At 39.3% G+C, this 20952-nt stretch overlaps 1 protein-coding gene across 5 annotated transcripts in view; it reads right to left on the bottom strand.

Annotated features, from left to right (window-relative positions):
• adgre5a (adhesion G protein-coupled receptor E5a) overlaps nt 1-20952 on the bottom strand; it is a 162900-nt gene that overhangs the window by 125822 nt on the left and 16126 nt on the right. For 2 of the 5 annotated variants that reach the window (XR_015481291.1, XM_087245192.1), the window contains exons 4-9: nt 13598-13750; nt 11004-11156; nt 7930-7973; nt 7719-7817; nt 7444-7597; nt 7188-7304 (exon numbers count right to left, since the gene is read on the bottom strand). Coding sequence is in view for 4 of the 5 variants with exons in the window: in XM_087245192.1 (XP_087101318.1) it covers nt 7188-7304; nt 7444-7597; nt 7719-7817; nt 7930-7973; nt 11004-11156; nt 13598-13750 (720 nt within the window). In the remaining variant the exon portion in view is untranslated. Of the gene's footprint in view, nt 1-3923; nt 4041-4179; nt 4334-4454; nt 4554-4665; nt 4710-5224; nt 5378-7187; nt 7305-7443; nt 7598-7718; nt 7818-7929; nt 7974-8488; nt 8642-11003; nt 11157-13597; nt 13751-20952 lie in introns of all 5 variants that reach the window. The other 3 variants (XM_087245189.1, XM_087245190.1, XM_087245191.1) reach the window with 3 other exon arrangements.

The following is a 20952-nucleotide window of genomic DNA, read 5'->3' as shown; positions in this document are numbered from 1 at the left end:
CAACGTTTTGTTCAAACCCCAATCAGGCACACCTGGGTTAGCTAATCAAGCTCTAGGCATTAAGACCTAAAAACATCTGTGCAGGTGTGTTGAGGCAAGTTGGAGCTAAAATCTGCAGGACACCGGCCCTCCAGGACCCAGTTTGGACACCCCTGGCATAGAATCACCAAGAGGAGACACTCTGTTGCTATTTGGGAGCTAGTGTTAGGTGGCGGCCATTTTGTACAGCATGGATAACTAATGTTAGAAAGAATTAATTAAAATATTGAGTTGAAGATGAGTTAAAGTATTAAATATTCATACACCCCATTCAATATATATATATATATATATATATATATATATATATATATATATATATATATATATATATATATATATGATGACTTTTTGTGTCAGAATTCAATTATTTTGGGGAAAGTGGTGTGGCTTTTTACATAAAAGCGTTATTAGTCTTTCTTTAACAGACAATATTGGAAAAATACAATATAATATAACATATAGTACTGCAACAAAAAGTGTACTATCAGTCTGTTATCAACATCCCATTTTGAAAGTCATGTTAATTAAATTTAAGATTTCAGTATTAATTCATATTAAGCCAGTGCGTAAACTAATACATTAAAGCAATTTAAAGTAATTACAACTAAAAGTGACAGTTAAAAAAATAAGTCTGTGAAATAAACTCTTAAAAGTGCTGATGATCACCAGTACGTATTGTATTGTCATCTTTCAGGTTGGATTTCAGCTTTATTGCAATTTAAAAAAAAAAATAAACAAAAAACAAAGCAGCTTCTAGCCATTACAGCAATAAACTCCAATAGATGGCTGATTGCTTTCACTCCAAAATGGCGGCATTGTGGGGCTGTTGTTGGGCGTTGCTGTTGCAATGGAATGTTGTGAGTGTCACCTCTTGGTGATGCTAAGCTCTTTGGTACGGCACAGCAAAATGCTAGCAGCACCCTAGCAACTATCCAGATAACCATAGCAACCACATTGAATACCCTAGAAACCACCTAGAATACTATAGCAGTGCTCTTATAAATGTCTCTCAACTAAACTCTAGTGGAAAAAAGACACAAGACACTATGTAGACACACACCTGTGGCAGCAGTAGTAGACCTTAGCAAATGCCTAGTAACCTTTCAGAACACACACAACAGACTAGCAACACCTTGCAACCATCCAAATAACCATGGCCTACCCTAACTACTACCTAGCAACCACCTATAATACCCTTACAACTGCCTAGAAACCACCTTGAATCATCTAGACCAGGGGTGCCCAAACTCAGTCCTCGAGGGCCGGTGTCCTGCTGAGTATAGCTCCAACTTGCCTCAACACACCTGCACACTGCAAAAAAATGCTTTTCTTACTTAGATTTTTTGTCTTGTTACGAGTTTTTCCTTAAAACAAGCAAAATTATCTACCAATGGAGTAAGCAAATTAATCTTATGTCAAAAGGAAAAACAAAATTATTTTGCTTATCCCATTGGCAGATTATTTTGCTTGTTTTAAGGAAAAACTCACTTAATATTGGCATATTATTTCTCAAAACAAAACTATATGTTTTGCTTTTCTGGAAAATTCTTCTTGATTTGAGAATTTTTAGATATTTGGACTCGAAACAAGACAAAAAATCTAAGTAAGAAAAGCATTTTTTTTTTGCAGTGGGGATGTTTCTAGAAAGCCTAGTAAAGAGCTTGATAGCTAGTCTAGGTGTGTTTGATTTTGCTTGGAACTAAGCTTTGCAGGACATCGGCCTTTCAGGACCGAGTTTGGGCACTCCTGATCAAGACCAAGCCTAGCAATACCCTAAAGCATCTAGCCTCTACTTTGAACATTCTAGCAATTTTACCCTAGCAACAGCAGAGCAACTATCCAGCTTACCATAGTAACAACATAAACCCCCCCTGACATAATATCAGATAATATTCTAGCAACAGATTAGCAACACTATACCCTACTGAAAAAAAAAAAAAAAAAAAAACAGGCTGGTTTTAAAGGGGCTTTGCCCATTTCCAGGCTGGTTTACAGCCATTTTCAGCCTGGTCTTAGCTGGTCAGGCTGGGAGACCACCTGGCTGGAAATGGCTGGAAACCAGCCTGGAAGTGGCCAAAACCCCTCTAAAACCAGCCTGGTTGACCAGCTAAAACCAGTCAACCAGCTTAGGCTGGTTTAAGCTATTTTTTCAGCAGGGTAGGAACCACTCAAAACACCCTAGGAAAGCCCTAGCACCAATTCACAATCCCCTAGGTTTGTGTGATTTCACCAAGTAGGACATGTACTGTAAGTGGATTAAAATCTATGTTGATACTAAAAAAACATCTTAATCAGCAAATCAAATTTAAGAGATAAGTTAAAAGAGCTCCTATTAGGCATTAAAAAAGCTCATATTTTGGTTTTGGGAATATCCAACAACAGGCTGATATGCATGCAAGGTCAAAAAAAACACTTACATTACCTTATAATATGCATTTTTTTTTACTTAATTATACCAATGACCCTATATGATCCATATATGATCCGTTCAGAGATTCATTTATTCCCAACCCTCTCCTTAGTGCAATGCTAATCTGCGCTGATTGGACAGATGACCCAGTTTGTTGTGATTGGTCGACTGCATTCAGCATGAGACAGAGGGAAATACCCACCACGGTTGATACATTTTGAAGAAGTTAGGGTGCAGAGTATATGTGTGAGGCCAATGTAGGAGAGCATTAAAGCAATGCAGTTAAACACCAGCATACTGCTCTATTTCTAATCATAAGTAAAAACAACAACACACATTCAGTATTAATCCACACAGTGGCAAAAGCTGAACTATTTTGAAACTTAACTGCCGCACATGTGTAGGAACAGCTAATGGTGGCCATAGCAATGACAAACGGCAGAGTTTTGCAAGCTTACAAACACATTTAAATCCGTGAACAAATTGGCGCACATTGCATGTACAATGTGGCTTTAGACACGATATGAGAACATAAAGAGTTAACCAGATACAGTACATGTGGTAACAAGTAACAAAAACAATAAAATACATAATAAAACAAGTAGGCACTTTTAGTCGCACTTACTTACACTTGTGAAACGGAGGAAGGAACTGATCCATGAACTGTGTACTGTAAAGTTTCTGTCAAGCTCTGACAAAGTCCCATACATCAATAGTCTTTTCTGATCCCTCCTCTAACAAATGGCCGATGAACCCCCCTTTGTAAGCATGTATATTCCAGAAGCACTCATCAGAAAAGTGAGCACAAGCATTGTTATGGATAAAATACGGTAAATCTAATAGTTTAATAAAACAAATTAGTTTTTTGGAAATCGCCAAGCAACCCGGTTGGGGGATCCCGACCCCAACTTTGGGAACCACTGGTCTAGTATGTGATACAAGTTCAGAGACTGTACTGTACACCCTGATTTTGTAAGAAAGGCAACAACTTTAATGTGTGACACGAAAATAGTATTTTATTTGACAACTTAAATTGCATATACAACTGATAATCTCCTCTTATTCTGGGAATATATGTAAAGTTGGGATTAGGGTTTGGGATAGGGATTAGATATGGATTAAATTTTCAAATAGAAATTATGTTTCAGGATCAACTTAAAGGTTAAACCAGGATTGCATTCTACTTGGCAAAATCACACCCACTAAATGCCCTAGCTCCTGTCTAGCAAACCCCAACCACCTATATTACCCTAAAAGAATAGCAACACCACTCTAGCATCTTCTTAGCCACAACCCAGACCACTTTGGCAACTACTAAGAAACAGCCTCGCAACACCCTAGCAACTGTCCCCCAGGAACACATTTACAACTTTCAAACAGGTTTGGCTTTTTCAAACCAACATCACAGTTTGTTTTTTAAACTTTACAGTAGTTTTAAATATACTCAGTAATTTCAATTAACAATTTATACCCATGTATTCTTTTCCTGTTGCTGTGTCCCAGTGGGAAGTAAACCATGTGCCATTGCTGGATACCATGAAACGACCTCCAGGTGGAGTACTGTTCCTCTTAACCAACAGCTCCACATCTGAAAATGAAATAAGAAGAAGAAAAAGAAGAGGAAAAAGAAGAAGAAAAACACATTATGAGTGTAAAAATTGTTTCTGTGAAGCATATGAAGTGTGATATTTGTTGTTGAAGTGTTTTTGTTTGGTTTGCTTTTTTACCAGATCTAGTGGTTGACCTCTTGGTTTGGCTGCTTGGCAGCATAAGTCCTATCAGTTTAAGCATGCTTTCCACAATACTAAACACCGCTGAGGCTTTCTTGTTATCCAACTGATCATTATTCTGAAGCAGACCGTCTAGAGCACTGAGAAATTCCTATAAAGAAATGGGTAAAATCAGACATTGTTGTTTATTCAGTTATACTGTAGACAATAAGTACACATCTTTGCATAGCCTGTTGTGATTTTGCAATAAAAATTGGTTTACTGAGTGTCACCTCTAAAAGCTTTTCTCCATTTTGAATTTTATTCTGTTTTAGTGCCTCACAGCTGCTGTTCATCAAGAAGACAAGTTCTGCCAGCTCTGGATTAGCAGCCTACACAGACAACCGAGAAAAGCAGAGATCAGTATTCAGGTTGATCTTGAATGACTGTAATGTTCTACATCAGTATTTTAGTAAATGTCTAGTCAGTCTAGTCATGCAGTACCTCAAATGCAGTGATCTTCTTTTTAAATATCTCATAATTAAACTCTGAAAAAACAAAAAAATCTGACATTTAATTAATTAGTGAGGGACTGTAGAGGCACAAAGCACTAAACTTAACAAAACTATTAAAATGTCACAATTTGATAATTTTTTTGGTAATTAAGCAAACCAATTACCATCACACTGAACTGTCCGATTATTGTTATTAGCCCCTCTTTAATTTTTTTTAATTTTTTAAATATTTCCCAAATTATGTTTAACAGAGCAATGAAATTTTCACAGTATGTCTGATAATATTTTTTTTGTTCTGGAAAAAGTCTTATTTGTTTTATTTTGGCTAGAATAAAAATAGTTTTTTTTAATTTTTTAAACTCCATTTTAGGGACAAACTTATTAGCCCCTATAAGCTATATTTTGTTTTGATAGTCTACAGACCAAACCATTGTTATACAAAAACTTGATTGTTATACAACTTTTGAAATATCATAATTTGATTAAAACAATTCTGGTAATTAAGCAAATTTAGCTGAGAAGAACATTCAAATAAAACTGTTTCTTACCAACACACTGAACTCCTTGTCCTACAGTAAATGTCTCCTTTCCACTGCTGGAAACGTAGCCAGATTTACATTTGCAGGCATAACCTCCTTGACTATTGACACATTCTGCATTTCCCCCACAATTAATGCTGGTATTCACACATTCATTGGTGTCTGAAATGAGATATATGGAGATTCAGATGCTATTTCTGCAGCACAGATGCCATAAATGTATCACATCAAAATTTTTAGCATTAATTCAGATTCACTTCATTCAAAAGTGGCATTTTACCTAATATTTTATAACTTACATTTTACACTGTATTGTAAGTTTAGTTTATTGTTTATTTTGCTCAGCCAATGAAGAATGAATGTTTTACCATTTCTAACCGTGGCATGTCTTTCCTGAATGCATTCTTGTTTTAAAACAAAATGGTTAAATAAACCATTCAATGACTCCCTCATAACTGTTTGTCCAACAACAGGCTGATATGCATGCAAGGTCAAAAAAAACACTTACATTACCTTATAATATGCATTTTTTTTTACTTAATTATACCAATGACCCTATATGATCCATATATGATCCGTTCAGAGATTCATTTATTCCCAACCCTCTCCTTAGTGCAATGCTAATCTGCGCTGATTGGACAGATGACCCAGTTTGTTGTGATTGGTCGACTGCATTCAGCATGAGACAGAGGGAAATACCCACCACGGTTGATACATTTTGAAGAAGTTAGGGTGCAGAGTATATGTGTGAGGCCAATGTAGGAGAGCATTAAAGCAATGCAGTTAAACACCAGCATACTGCTCTATTTCTAATCATAAGTAAAAACAACAACACACATTCAGTATTAATCCACACAGTGGCAAAAGCTGAACTATTTTGAAACTTAACTGCCGCACATGTGTAGGAACAGCTAATGGTGGCCATAGCAATGACAAACGGCAGAGTTTTGCAAGCTTACAAACACATTTAAATCCGTGAACAAATTGGCGCACATTGCATGTACAATGTGGCTTTAGACACGATATGAGAACATAAAGAGTTAACCAGATACAGTACATGTGGTAACAAGTAACAAAAACAATAAAATACATAATAAAACAAGTAGGCACTTTTAGTCGCACTTACTTACACTTGTGAAACGGAGGAAGGAACTGATCCATGAACTGTGTACTGTAAAGTTTCTGTCAAGCTCTGACAAAGTCCCATACATCAATAGTCTTTTCTGATCCCTCCTCTAACAAATGGCCGATGAACCCCCCTTTGTAAGCATGTATATTCCAGAAGCACTCATCAGAAAAGTGAGCACAAGCATTGTTATGGATAAAATACGGTAAATCTAATAGTTTAATAAAACAAATTAGTTTTTTGGAAATCGCCAAGCAACCCGGTTGGGGGATCCCGACCCCAACTTTGGGAACCACTGGTCTAGTATGTGATACAAGTTCAGAGACTGTACTGTACACCCTGATTTTGTAAGAAAGGCAACAACTTTAATGTGTGACACGAAAATAGTATTTTATTTGACAACTTAAATTGCATATACAACTGATAATCTCCTCTTATTCTGGGAATATATGTAAAGTTGGGATTAGGGTTTGGGATAGGGATTAGATATGGATTAAATTTTCAAATAGAAATTATGTTTCAGGATCAACTTAAAGGTTAAACCAGGATTGCATTCTACTTGGCAAAATCACACCCACTAAATGCCCTAGCTCCTGTCTAGCAAACCCCAACCACCTATATTACCCTAAAAGAATAGCAACACCACTCTAGCATCTTCTTAGCCACAACCCAGACCACTTTGGCAACTACTAAGAAACAGCCTCGCAACACCCTAGCAACTGTCCCCCAGGAACACATTTACAACTTTCAAACAGGTTTGGCTTTTTCAAACCAACATCACAGTTTGTTTTTTAAACTTTACAGTAGTTTTAAATATACTCAGTAATTTCAATTAACAATTTATACCCATGTATTCTTTTCCTGTTGCTGTGTCCCAGTGGGAAGTAAACCATGTGCCATTGCTGGATACCATGAAACGACCTCCAGGTGGAGTACTGTTCCTCTTAACCAACAGCTCCACATCTGAAAATGAAATAAGAAGAAGAAAAAGAAGAGGAAAAAGAAGAAGAAAAACACATTATGAGTGTAAAAATTGTTTCTGTGAAGCATATGAAGTGTGATATTTGTTGTTGAAGTGTTTTTGTTTGGTTTGCTTTTTTACCAGATCTAGTGGTTGACCTCTTGGTTTGGCTGCTTGGCAGCATAAGTCCTATCAGTTTAAGCATGCTTTCCACAATACTAAACACCGCTGAGGCTTTCTTGTTATCCAACTGATCATTATTCTGAAGCAGACCGTCTAGAGCACTGAGAAATTCCTATAAAGAAATGGGTAAAATCAGACATTGTTGTTTATTCAGTTATACTGTAGACAATAAGTACACATCTTTGCATAGCCTGTTGTGATTTTGCAATAAAAATTGGTTTACTGAGTGTCACCTCTAAAAGCTTTTCTCCATTTTGAATTTTATTCTGTTTTAGTGCCTCACAGCTGCTGTTCATCAAGAAGACAAGTTCTGCCAGCTCTGGATTAGCAGCCTACACAGACAACCGAGAAAAGCAGAGATCAGTATTCAGGTTGATCTTGAATGACTGTAATGTTCTACATCAGTATTTTAGTAAATGTCTAGTCAGTCTAGTCATGCAGTACCTCAAATGCAGTGATCTTCTTTTTAAATATCTCATAATTAAACTCTGAAAAAACAAAAAAATCTGACATTTAATTAATTAGTGAGGGACTGTAGAGGCACAAAGCACTAAACTTAACAAAACTATTAAAATGTCACAATTTGATAATTTTTTTGGTAATTAAGCAAACCAATTACCATCACACTGAACTGTCCGATTATTGTTATTAGCCCCTCTTTAATTTTTTTTAATTTTTTAAATATTTCCCAAATTATGTTTAACAGAGCAATGAAATTTTCACAGTATGTCTGATAATATTTTTTTTGTTCTGGAAAAAGTCTTATTTGTTTTATTTTGGCTAGAATAAAAATAGTTTTTTTTAATTTTTTAAACTCCATTTTAGGGACAAACTTATTAGCCCCTATAAGCTATATTTTGTTTTGATAGTCTACAGACCAAACCATTGTTATACAAAAACTTGATTGTTATACAACTTTTGAAATATCATAATTTGATTAAAACAATTCTGGTAATTAAGCAAATTTAGCTGAGAAGAACATTCAAATAAAACTGTTTCTTACCAACACACTGAACTCCTTGTCCTACAGTAAATGTCTCCTTTCCACTGCTGGAAACGTAGCCAGATTTACATTTGCAGGCATAACCTCCTTGACTATTGACACATTCTGCATTTCCCCCACAATTAATGCTGGTATTCACACATTCATTGGTGTCTGAAATGAGATATATGGAGATTCAGATGCTATTTCTGCAGCACAGATGCCATAAATGTATCACATCAAAATTTTTAGCATTAATTCAGATTCACTTCATTCAAAAGTGGCATTTTACCTAATATTTTATAACTTACATTTTACACTGTATTGTAAGTTTAGTTTATTGTTTATTTTGCTCAGCCAATGAAGAATGAATGTTTTACCATTTCTAACCGTGGCATGTCTTTCCTGAATGCATTCTTGTTTTAAAACAAAATGGTTAAATAAACCATTCAATGACTCCCTCATAACTGTTTGTTGCCACCTACTGGTGGATTAATATAACCTGCTGAAAGAGTCACTGAAAAACACAGGCCATATTTATATTACATGGTTTTAAGTGACCCAATTACAGTTTTACCCACATGTAGAACAAATCAGATATAATATGCAGGATAGAAAAATAAGATGGCTAAAATCTCTGATCGAGTTTAGGCCCTATTAATAGAGAGAAATAAATAATATATGGATTGAATAAATAATTAATGTCTGGTAAGCAGACAGATGGTATTTAACTGTTGTGAGTCATATTAAGTAACTTACATTTTACCTTGTCTAATGTTACTCCATTCAATATGTTTTCGAATTTTAAATTAACTATTCAATGACTCTATCATAATAGTTTGTCACTCACCACCTAATGCTGGATTAATATAATTACCAGAAAAAGTCACTGAAAAATTCTCTATTAATGCACAAACTGACTTACTGCACAATCAGCAAGGAACAGCAACCACAGGGACTCTGATATTTTCTGTTTAGTTTTAGGCCCATTCATTAATTTATTCATTTTCTTTGGCTTAGTCTCTTTATTAATCTGGGGTCTCCACAGCGGAATGAACCGCCAACTTGTACAGCACATGTTTTATGCAGCAGATGCCCTTCCAGCTGCAACCTCTCTGCAAATCTCTGGGAAACATCCATGCACACTCATTCACACTCATACACTACGGACAATTTAGCTTAGGCAATTCACCTGTACCTCATGTCTTTGGACTGTGGGGGAAACCGGAGCACCCAGAGGAAACCCACACAAACATGGGGGGAACATGCAAACTTCACACAGAAATGCCAACTGACCTAGCCGAGGCTCGAACCAGCAACCTTCTTGCTGTGAGGTGACAACACTACCTAAAGCGCCACCGTGTTGCCTAGGCCCTTTCATATTTAGAAATAAATCAGACCTGAATTGAATGTCAGTCACTAGGAAAATAGACAGATCAGATATTTCAATGTCAATGTGGGTCATAACTGAAAAAGCACCATTGATGAAACATTATTTTCAGCCTTATCAGTACATTTATTTATTTGCCAAATGCAGATATAGGATTTATTAGAAGATTTAAGCTGGTCATCAAAGAAACTGTAGAACCTTTCTATTCAAGTGTCTTACTCTAACTGTTTAGAACAATTTTTCCAAAGTGTGTGGTTCAGTGATCCAACTACAAATTTCCCCTCCTGTTTAGCACATATCCGTTATACCCCCCCAAAATCGATTCTAATATGAAAAGAATACAGTTAAAATCAGAATTATTAGCCCCTCTTTGAATTTTTTTTCCTTTTTAAAATTTTCCCAAATGATGTTTAACAGAGCAAGGAAATTTTCACAGTATGTCTTATAATATATATATATATATATATTTTTTTTTTCTGGAGAAAATCTTATTTGTTTTATTTAGGCTAGAATAAAAACAGTTTTTAATTTTTTAATAACCATTTTAAGGACAAAATTGTTAGCCCCTTTAAGGTATATTTTGTTTTGATAATCTACAGAACATTGTTATACAAAAACTTGCAAAAGTGCGTTAAGCCAGTTAAGCCTTTAAATGTCACTTTAAGCTGTATAGAAGTGTCTTGGAAAAAATATCTAGTCAAAAATTATTTACCGTCATCATGGCAAAGATAAAATAAATCAGGTATTAGAAATGAGTTATTAAAACTATTATAATTAGAAAAGTATTTAAAAAAAATATTCTCTTTGTTAAACAAAAATTAGGGAAAAAAATAAACAGGGGGGGGGGGGGGGGGGGCTAATAATTCTGACTTCAACTGTATGTGCCTTTTAGCAGCCATTTAAGCACACAGATTGTGTAATTCTGTCAATGCAAGTTGTACATCACTGAAAAAGCAAATAATTAAAAATTAGGAAATGCCATAGCGGTTGAAATGCAAGTATTGGTACTTGTAGTATTTTTATTTCCACAAAAACTGGCATCATTACATTTATTTCTGTCTTTCTGAGTGAAAACTATCAGATTGTAAGCAATGTTTCATAATAAATTGCCAAACATAATGTATCTATACTCCAATGTGCTCTTACCATTACACTCAACTCCTTGTTCTGCAGTAAATGTCTTCTTTCCATTGTTGGGAGTGTAGCCAGTTCTACAGCTGCACACATAACCTCCTTGATTATTGGCACATTCTGCATTTGGACCACAATTATTGCTGGCATTTACACATTCATCAAGGTCTGAAAAGAGATGAACAGAGATTCAGATATTTGTTTCTGCAGCACAGATGTCACATGGAGTACATCACATCAAGTTGCCTTAATATTAATTCAGATTTAATTCAATTTAAGTTTATATTTAGTAATGTACAATCTTCACAAAGCTCCCTGAAAAAATACCCCACCAAGCACAGACTGTCATACTGTATGTTTATCAAGTACAGCTGAAAAAACTACCAAATTTATTCTATGGATGGTTCACATCAGTTTTAGGCTCCCTTTATATTTAAAAATAAATCAGATATAGGTGGAATATGTCATTTTTTTGTGAGTTATACAATGTGTGACTGAAAAAATGTGACAAAAGTGACAAATTATGTCCATTCCCTATTGTGTTTTCTTAACTTTCATTTTGCCGTAATCAATACATCTACTGATAACAGATTTCAGAAATAGGTCACTTTTAAAACCAATACGTAAGCTAGTCCTCAAAAACCTGCAATGTAAATGCAACCATAGATGACTGTTTTGAGGTATTATTCATTGAAAGCTGCTAAAAAAGTACATCAAATGAAAAATGTATATTTTTAAGAGATATTTTGAATCTATAAACCTTTCATGTAAAAATAGTAAATTGTCAAAGATTGCTATATTTTTAGTGTAAAATCTAGGTCATGAAACAAACCGATTTCAGAAACACTACAAAAAACGGTTTGTACCATCATACTGAATATCTAGTCCTACTGAAAATATTTTGTTTCCGCTGCTGGAAATGAAGCCAGATTTACATGTGCAATAGTAACCTCCTCCAGTATTCACACATGTTGCATTTGAGCCACAATCAGTTATTTCTTCCACACATTTATTGATGTCTGAAATGAGAAAAAGAGATTCAGATGCTGTTTCTGCTGCTGGTCAAGTGAAACCGCATGGATTCTGATATGTTTAGGTCAGTTTTATGCCCATCTATATTTAAAAAAAAAGCATTAATTGAATTTGTCATTTGTGTTTGATAAGTAGACCAGATATTTTCCTATCAATGTGGGTCGCATGTAGCTGAAAAAAGATTAATAATATCCATTCCACATTGCATTGTTTTTTAGCTTCTTTTCAGTCTAATCAGTACACCTACAGTTCACTTTTAAAAAGATTTAAGCTCGTCATCAAAGAAATCCTAAAGATATGTCAAGAAATTTAGCCATAGACTATAGGCAATTTAACATTTACAGATAGCATGTATTGAAAAATAATTGATAATTGATATAACTAATTTCAATAATAATATTAAACTAGGGTGAGGCAGTGGCACAGTAGGTAGTGCTGTCGCCTCACAGCAAGAAGGTCCTTGGGTCGCTGGATCGAACCTCGGCTCAGTTGGCGTTTCTGTGTGGAGTTTGCATGTTCTCCCTGCCTTCGTGTGGGTTTCCTCTGGGTGCTCCGGTTTCCCCCACAGTCCAAAGACATGCAGTACAGGTGAATTGGGTAGGCTAAATTGTCCGTAGTGTGTGTGTGTGTGGATGTTTCCCAGAGATAGGTTGCGGCTGGAAGGGCATCCGCTGCGTAAAAACTTGCTGGATAAGTTGGCGGTTCATTCCGCTGTGGCCACCCCGGTTTAATAAAAGGACTAAGCCGACAAGAAAATGAATGAATGAATATTAAAACTAATTAAAAATAGCCTACTAATACAATACATTATTATTAAAAATATTACAATAATTTTAAAGTTCAAGCCAAAAAGACTGGTTTGGTTCTGTTTAGGTACCGTTTAGGTTCAATTTTCTTGAGAGTGTTATTCAATGACTCGACCATAAATTTCCCCTCCTGTGTAGCACATATCAGTCATAACCCACCAAGACCTCAGCAAAATGTCTAATTGAATCCGACATGAAATGAACATGTGCCTTTTATCTGCCATGTAAACAGACAGAGTGTATAACCCCCATGTCAATGCAAGTCATCTGAAAAATAAGTAATAAATGATGCAGACATTAACCACCATCTCATGACTTCTTAATGGTGCTATGGAGGAGTTTGCACAGTGTAATGTAAATGTAAATACTTGTCATTTTTCAAATATGTACTCTTGTCATCTAAATAAATAAATAAAAAAAATAAATAGCTTTGTTACTATATTGTAATTTAAATTTTTTAGGATGGAGATAACACATTAAGTATCTAAAATCTGAAGAGTTAATGTGACTATATACAAGTATTTTTATTACAAATTATTAAAAATCAGGAAATGCAGCTCAGTGCAGTAGAAATGGCCAGCACAGGTATTGGTATCTGTAGGATTTTTTTATTTTTTTTTCGCACAAAAACTGGGATCATTACATTTATTTCTGTCTTTAAATCACAGATAGATAATAATACAAAATGTAAAGAGAAAATGATTGTGCTAAATCGCAAGCAATGTTACACAGTAAACTGCCAAACATAACTAAACTCTAATGTGCTCTTACCAACACACTGAACTCCTTGTCCAACAAGAAATGTTTCCTTTCCATTGCTGGGAGTGTAGCCAGTTCTACATATGCAGGCATAACCTCCTTGATTATTGACACATTCTGCATTTGGACCACAATTAATGCTGGTATTCACACATTCATTAAAGTCTGTAAAGAGATGAACAGAGATTCAGATGCTGTTTTTGTAGCACATACATTAAGTCACATACATCACATCAAGTTGCCTTAGTATTAATTCAGATTTACCGCCATTTAAGTTCATATTTAGTAAAGTAAATTTTTCACCGAAAAAAAAAAACCCTTCACTGAGCACAAACTGTCATATGTACATCAAGGACCACATGGATTCTATGAATGGTTCAAATCAGTTTTAGGGCCTAAACATATTTAGAAGTAAATCAAATATAGGTTGATTATGTCATTTGTATTTTTTAATATGTGACTGAAAAACAGTGACAAATGATTTCCATTCTGTATTGTGCTTTTTTTTTTTTCACTTTTCGCTGTAATCAATACATCTACTGATTTGCCAGTTACAGATATCCGAAATGGGTCACTTTTAAAAACAAGATGTAAGCTGGTCATCAAAATGCTGCAATTTAAATACAGCCATAGATGACTGTTTTGATTTCAAATGTCATTTTTTTTTTCAAATGTCACGGTTTGATTCACTGCTCAATGTAAAGTATGGGTCAAATCCAGTTAAGAAGCACTTGAAAAAACTACCAACTCACTGAACTCCTTGTCCTGCTAAAAAATGTCTTGTTTCCACTGCTAGAAATACAGCCAGATTTACATGTGCAATAACAACCTCCTTCAGTATTCAAACAATGTGCATCAGATTTACAATTAGCATTTTCATCCTCATTTATCAGTGTCTGAAATGAGATTGACAAATTCAGATACTGTTTCTGCTACTGGCAATGTGAAACCACATGGATTCTGGTATGTTTAGTTCAGGTTTAGGCCCATTAATTTTAAGAAATAATCAGGTATAAGTTGAATTTGTCATTTGTGTTCGGCAAGTAGACCAGATATTTCCCTGTCGATGTGGGTCGTATGTAACTGATAAAGGCATCATTGATTAATAATATCCATTATTGCATTGATTTTTTTTTAGCCCAATCAGTACACCTACAGTTAATTTTTAAAAAGAACATTTAAGCTGGTCATCAAAAAAATCATAAAGATATGTCAAGAAATGTAAATGTAGCCATAGACGATATAACAATTACAAATAACAGATATTAATCAATTATTTATAAAACTAACTTGGATAATACAACTAAAACCCATAAAATAAATACCTTTAAAACGCAACATTATTATTAACATAAAAATACATTTTTAATGTCCAAGCCGAAAAAGTCTGATTAGGACCATTTTTTTGTCGTTCAATGACCCGACTATAAATTTAATCTCACTTGTAGCATATATCAGTTATAATCCACCCAAGACCTCAATGAAATGTGCAATTGAATCTGATATGTCTGAAATGAACATGTGCCTGATCTGATATATCTGAAATGAACATGTGCCTTTTGTCTACCATGTAAACAGACAGATTGTTTAATCCAGTGTCAATGCAAGTCATACATCATTGAAAAAGCAACAGTGGGAAATGATGCAGACACAAACCACCATCTCACATTTCCTTAAGGGTACAAATGGAAAGTTTTGCATTGTGTAATGTAAATGCAAATACTTGTTGTTTTTAAGAGATGTACTCCTGTCATCTAAATAAATGACTTTGTTACTATATCATAACTTAAAATAGTCAGGATGCAGATGACAAATTAGGTATCAAAAATCTAAAGTGTTAATGTGACTATATACAAGTATTTTTATTACAAATTATTAAACATCAGGAAATGCAGCTCAGTGCAGTAGAAATGGCCAGCACAGGTATTGGTACAGTTCCTGTAGCATTTTTATGTACACCAAGCACAGCAGAAAAAAAACAACCACATGTATTCTATGGATGGTTCAGATCAGTTTTAGGCCTCGTTCATATTTATACATTAATCAGATATAGGTTGTATATGCCAATTTTGTTTGGTAAGAAGAAAGATCAAATGTTTCCCAGTTGTGAGTAGTGTGTAACTATAAAACAGTGAACTGTCAGATATACCTGCCGCTAAAAAGCAACAACCCTTCTGCTCAGCCTACATTACTGTCCTGCTTTCAAACTAAGGTCAAACTTTCAAACTATTCTTATTTACTTTAAATTAAATTACTCCAAGATTAAAGCTATAATTTTTAGCCTCTAAATCTGCTAAAACCATACCTGCCAACATTTGTCTATAAAAGTCCGGGAGACCGGGGCGGTGGGCTGTGAAATGGGTGTAAAATACGGGAGACTCCTGTGGAAAATGGGAGTGTTGGCAGGTAAAGCTAAAACAGAGATCAATACTTCTGTTTTAGGCAATTTGTCAGGTTTAAATTCAAGTTGTGTACACAATCTCGGTGTCCTTATCGACAATCACCATGCACTGGACAAACATCCTTCTTTGGTTGTTGTCTCAAGTTAACTCTCCAAAATAAAACACTTTTTGCCTAAAAAGTCTCTTGAGACAATTATGCACACTTTTATAACTTCACACTTGGATTGCTGTAATTCTCTACTGTATGACATCTCTAAATCCCAGGTAGCTTGACTTCAAGTGCTCCAGAATTCTGCTGCCAATTTCCTGGAAAACGGTCGCAAATAAGATAATGTCATTCTCATCCTACATTGGTTTTCTTGTTCCTTTCAGGATTGAGTTTATAATTCTTCTGTTTGTGTCCAAGTGCCTACACAATTTGGTGTGTAAATATCAGTTCTCCTGCATCCTTAACCTCCAGGAATCCTTAACCTCATTAATCCTTAACCTCCAGTAAGTTTAAGATCTTATAATCTTAAATTATTGAAAATTCCTACTTCAAGGCTGAAACTCTGAGGAAACGTTCGAGGTTACAGAAGTAACCCTTTGTTCCCCCAGGAGGGGAACGGAAGTGCTATAGGTGAATTTGATCTAGAAAACCCACGTATCGGAGGATTCGGTTCAGAAGCCGCGGGAGTATTGAACGGGACAATGAAAGCAATGAATTGGCAGCGTAAGCTTGCGCAGGTGTGCTCCATTGCCAATTATCCCAGCATATAAGCAAACACCATCCTTTTAAGCTGAAGAGACTTTTTAACAGCTAAGGAACAGTCATTATGGCGATGGAATATAGCACTTCCGTTCCCCTCCTCGGGGAACGAAGGGTTACTTCTGTAACCTCGAACGTTCCCCTTCGGTTGGGGAACTCCAGTGCTATAGGTGGATTTGATCTAGAAAATCCACGTATGGGAGAACTATGGCAAACACCATAATGACTGCACCTTACCAACGCCTCCGATGAGAAGGCAGTCAAGCAAGCATGACGTACCCAAATCATGGAAGGAGTGGGCCTCCAAAGTGCCTTGGCCCTAACTTATCCCTACTTCAAAGGAAGTTTTACGGTATAGGTATATTTTTTGGGAGTCGCTAGCGTCTAGATAATTCTAGGAATACAACAGCACGATGGGAAGCATGCAATCCTGGTAGGGAGGACGCTGCGGAGACCATCCGCACCCAATGGGGGAGACAAAATGGTAATTACATATGGACTAGCCCCAAGAAGGGGGAGTGCACATAAGAAGGTGGTTAGCGGATAGGGAAGGCACGGGTTCACCCAAGAGGGGGGGGGGAGGCATTTGGAATTGCCAGTGGGGATCGCACATAGCCAGCACCTATACCCAAAACGCGGGCTGACCAGCGGGCAGACCTAACGTAGTGGGCCAGCAAGTGACTCCTCCGCTGAGTCAAAGCTGGGGGCCACGGAGGAATCTGCAGGGCTCACCGAACGGGGAACTTTACTGACAGATAGGAAGGTGAACATCTCTCCGTGTTAGGGAAAAAAGGCACCGCAAGCGTGTTACAACACCCCATCGAGTTGTTTTCTCAATCACCAAGGGTTACCTAATACCCTTTGAGGAAACCAGTTCTAATCGCAGATTGTAAAACCTTGCAAATGTGTTGGGTGTTGCCCAGCCCGCAGCTCTACAGATGTCTGTTAAAGAGGAGCCGCGTGCATGCGCCCAAGAGGATGCAATGCTCCAAGTGGAGTGTTCACGCACTCCCAGGGGACACGGCTCACCTCTGCTCAAATAAGCACATGAAATGGCCTCCACAATCCAGTGGGATAATCTTTGTTTGGTCATGGCACTTCCCTGCTGCCGACCACCGTAACAGACAAAGAGCTGCTCAGATGATCTAAAGTACTGGGTACGGTCCACATAGATGCACAGAGCGCGAACTGGACAGAGTAAGGAAAGGGCTGGGTCTGCCTCCTCTGGGGGCAGCGCTTGCAGGGTTACTACCTGGTCTCTAAAGGGAGTGGTAGAAACCTTGGGCACATAACGTGGGCGGGGTCTCAGGATAACGTGAGAAAAATCCGACCCGAATTCCAGGCACGAGTCACTGACCGAAAATGCCTCCAGGTCCCAGACCCTCTTAATGGAGGCCAACGAGACCAGCAGAGCTGTCTTCAGGGACAGAAATCTTAAGGATACTGATTCGAGTGGCTCAAAGGGATCTGTACGCAAGCTCGTGAGAACAAGGGCGAGATCCCAAGAGGGCATGACAGGGGGGGCGAGTTGGATTAATTCGCCTAGCGCCTCTGAGTAACCAGATGATGAGGTTGTGCTTTCCCACGGTGCCGCCAGCTACCGCATCATGATAAACAGAGATGGCAGCCACGTAAACCTTGAGAGTGGAGGGCGACAGCCTGCTCTCCAACTTCTCTTGAAGGAAAGAGAGCACAACACTGATCTGTCAAGTTCGGGGGTCTTCTCTACGAGAGACACACCATTCAGTGAATAGACTCCATTTCAGGGCGTAGGCGCGCCTCGTGGAGGGGGCTTTAGCCTGACTGATGGTATCAACTACCGCAGACGGTAGGTTACCTAAGTCTTCCTCGCGTCTAGGGACCACACGTGGAGGTTCCAGAGATCGGGGCGAGGGTGCCAGATGGTGCCATGTCCCCTGAGAGAGTAGGTCCTCTCTCAAAGGGATCTGCCAGGGGAGGGCCGTCGCGAGGAGGGAGAGCTCTGATATCCAGGTCTGGTTGGGCCAGAGGGGCGCGAGTAGCAGAACCTGCTCCTCGTCCTCCCTGACCATGCGCAATAGCTGTGCGAGCAGGCTCACTGGGGGAAACGCATACTTGCGTGTGCTCCGAGGCCAGCTGTGGGCCAGTGCATCCGTGCCGAGAGTGCCCTTGGTCAGGGAAAAGAACAACTGGCAATGAGCGTTCTCAGAGGGAAGCAAACAGATCGATCTGTGCCTCCCCGAATCGCGCCCATATCAGCTGGACAGACTCGGGGTGGAGTCTCCATTCTCCAGAATGAATTTGCTGCCGTGAGAACGCATCGGCTGCACGTTTGAGCATACCTGGGATGTGTATGGCGCACAGCGATTTCAGCCGCGGATGACTTGAGAGGAGCAGACGGCGAGCGAGCTGAGACATTCGGCGAGAGCACATACCCCCCATGCGGTTGATATACGCTGCCGCCACCATACTGTCCGTCCTGACCAGCACATGTTGCTGCTCCAACACCGGAAAAAAACGGTGGAGAGCGAGAAACACTGCCAACAGCTCTAGGCGATTGATATGCCAATGCAGCTGGGCACCTTTCCATAGGCCCGCAGCCGCATGCCCGCGACACGGCTCCCCAGCCCATGTTGGAAGCATCTGTTGTAACCACAACATGACTGGACGCCTGTCCCAGAGGCACACCGGCCTGCAGAAAGAGGGGTCGTTCCAAGGGCTGAGGGCGCGGCGACACAGCGCAGTAACAGAGACCCGGTGTGTGCCCGCGTGCCATGCGCATCTTGGGACTCGATCTAGAAGCCAGTGCTGAAGTGGTCTCATATGGAGCAATCCGAGCAGCTTGACAGCCACAGCGGATGTCATATGCCCCAGGAGCTTCTGAAAGTATTTCAGTGGGACCACTATTTTGCTGTCGAGCTCCCTCAGACAGTTCAGCAACAGGCGAGCGCGCTCTCCGGAGAAGCGCGCTACCATAGTGACCGAGTCCAGCTCCATCCCGTGAAAAGAGATCCTCTGCACAGCCAGTCGACGAGATAATTGAGTATGCGGATGCCCGCAAGCCAAAGGCGCGCTAAGGCACCCTCCGCGAGTTTGGTGAAGACCTGCGGAGACAGAGAGAGCCCGAAGGGGAGGACCTTATATTGCCACGCTCGACCATCGAATGCAAACCGCAGAAACTGGCGGTGGCGTGGAAGAATGGAGACATGAAAAAACGCGTCTTTCAGGTCTATGACTGTAAACCAATCATGAGGACGAACGCATCGGAGGATGCGCTTCTGCGTAAGCATTCTGAACGGCAGCTTGTGAAGACAGAGATTCAAAACGGGCAGATCTAGGATTGGTCCCACGGAAAAACTGGAGGAAATCGATTTGCTCTGGCTCCGCACCCTGACTCCGGAGAGGGGGCCCGAGGGCTGGGAGAAAGGAGACCGTCCCCCCAGCACCCGTGAGCCGCTGGCGGAGCATGTGGACCCTGCGAGCTGAGAAGTGGCGTGTCCCAGACTGGCAGGGCTTGAGCTGTCACATCCGGAGAAGGGGAAAAGTGCTCTTTCATTTAAATTTTGGTGGCACTGAAAAGTACAGTTGGAATATGGGCCCCGCCCTCCAGCGGGGAAAGAGCAAGTTTCCTCCTGTCTGGATGGCCTGTCTCAGGGACGCTTCGCGGTCCGTTTACCGGACTTAACGGTGCCCTGGGCAGGAGGGGCTGCCGGCTTCCGACGTGCTCGATGCGAGGGCGGGTGCCCTCGGCGAGGAGTAGCGGAGGTGGACGGCTCGTCGGGCGGAGCGAGCTTACGGTCCAGCCGATAGATGACGTTGCCCATCGCATCCAACTGCACCTTCAACGCCTTGAATTCCTGGGTAAATTCACAGACGGTGTCGCCAAACAGGCCAGCCTGAGATATGGAAGAGTCAAGCGAACTTTGTCAACATCGCGCATATCAGCCAGGTTTAGCCAGAAGTGGCGTTCTTGGACCACAAGTGTGGACATCGTCTTCCCCAGGGCACACGCGGCGGACTTAGTAGTCCGGAGAGCACCCTCGTGCAGCTTGGTAGCGCTGGTAGGTGGCCATCGCATGCAAGGTTAAAGCAGCCTGGCCCGCAGCCTTGTAAGCTCTAGCTCCGAGGGAGACAGATAACCTACAGTCTTTGGACGGGAGACGGGGGGGACCGCACCAAGTAGGGGCGCCACGCGGACAAAGATTGACCGCGATGGCACTTTCCACTGGCAGGATCGC

This window comes from Danio rerio, chromosome 3 (assembly GCF_052040795.2).
Source record: "Danio rerio strain M-AB ecotype USA chromosome 3, GRCz13ab, whole genome shotgun sequence".
NCBI classification, from domain to species: Eukaryota; Metazoa; Chordata; class Actinopteri; order Cypriniformes; family Danionidae; genus Danio; species Danio rerio.
The sequence above is the reverse complement of the archived record's forward strand: the minus strand, read 5'-3'. Positions and strand labels throughout refer to the sequence as shown.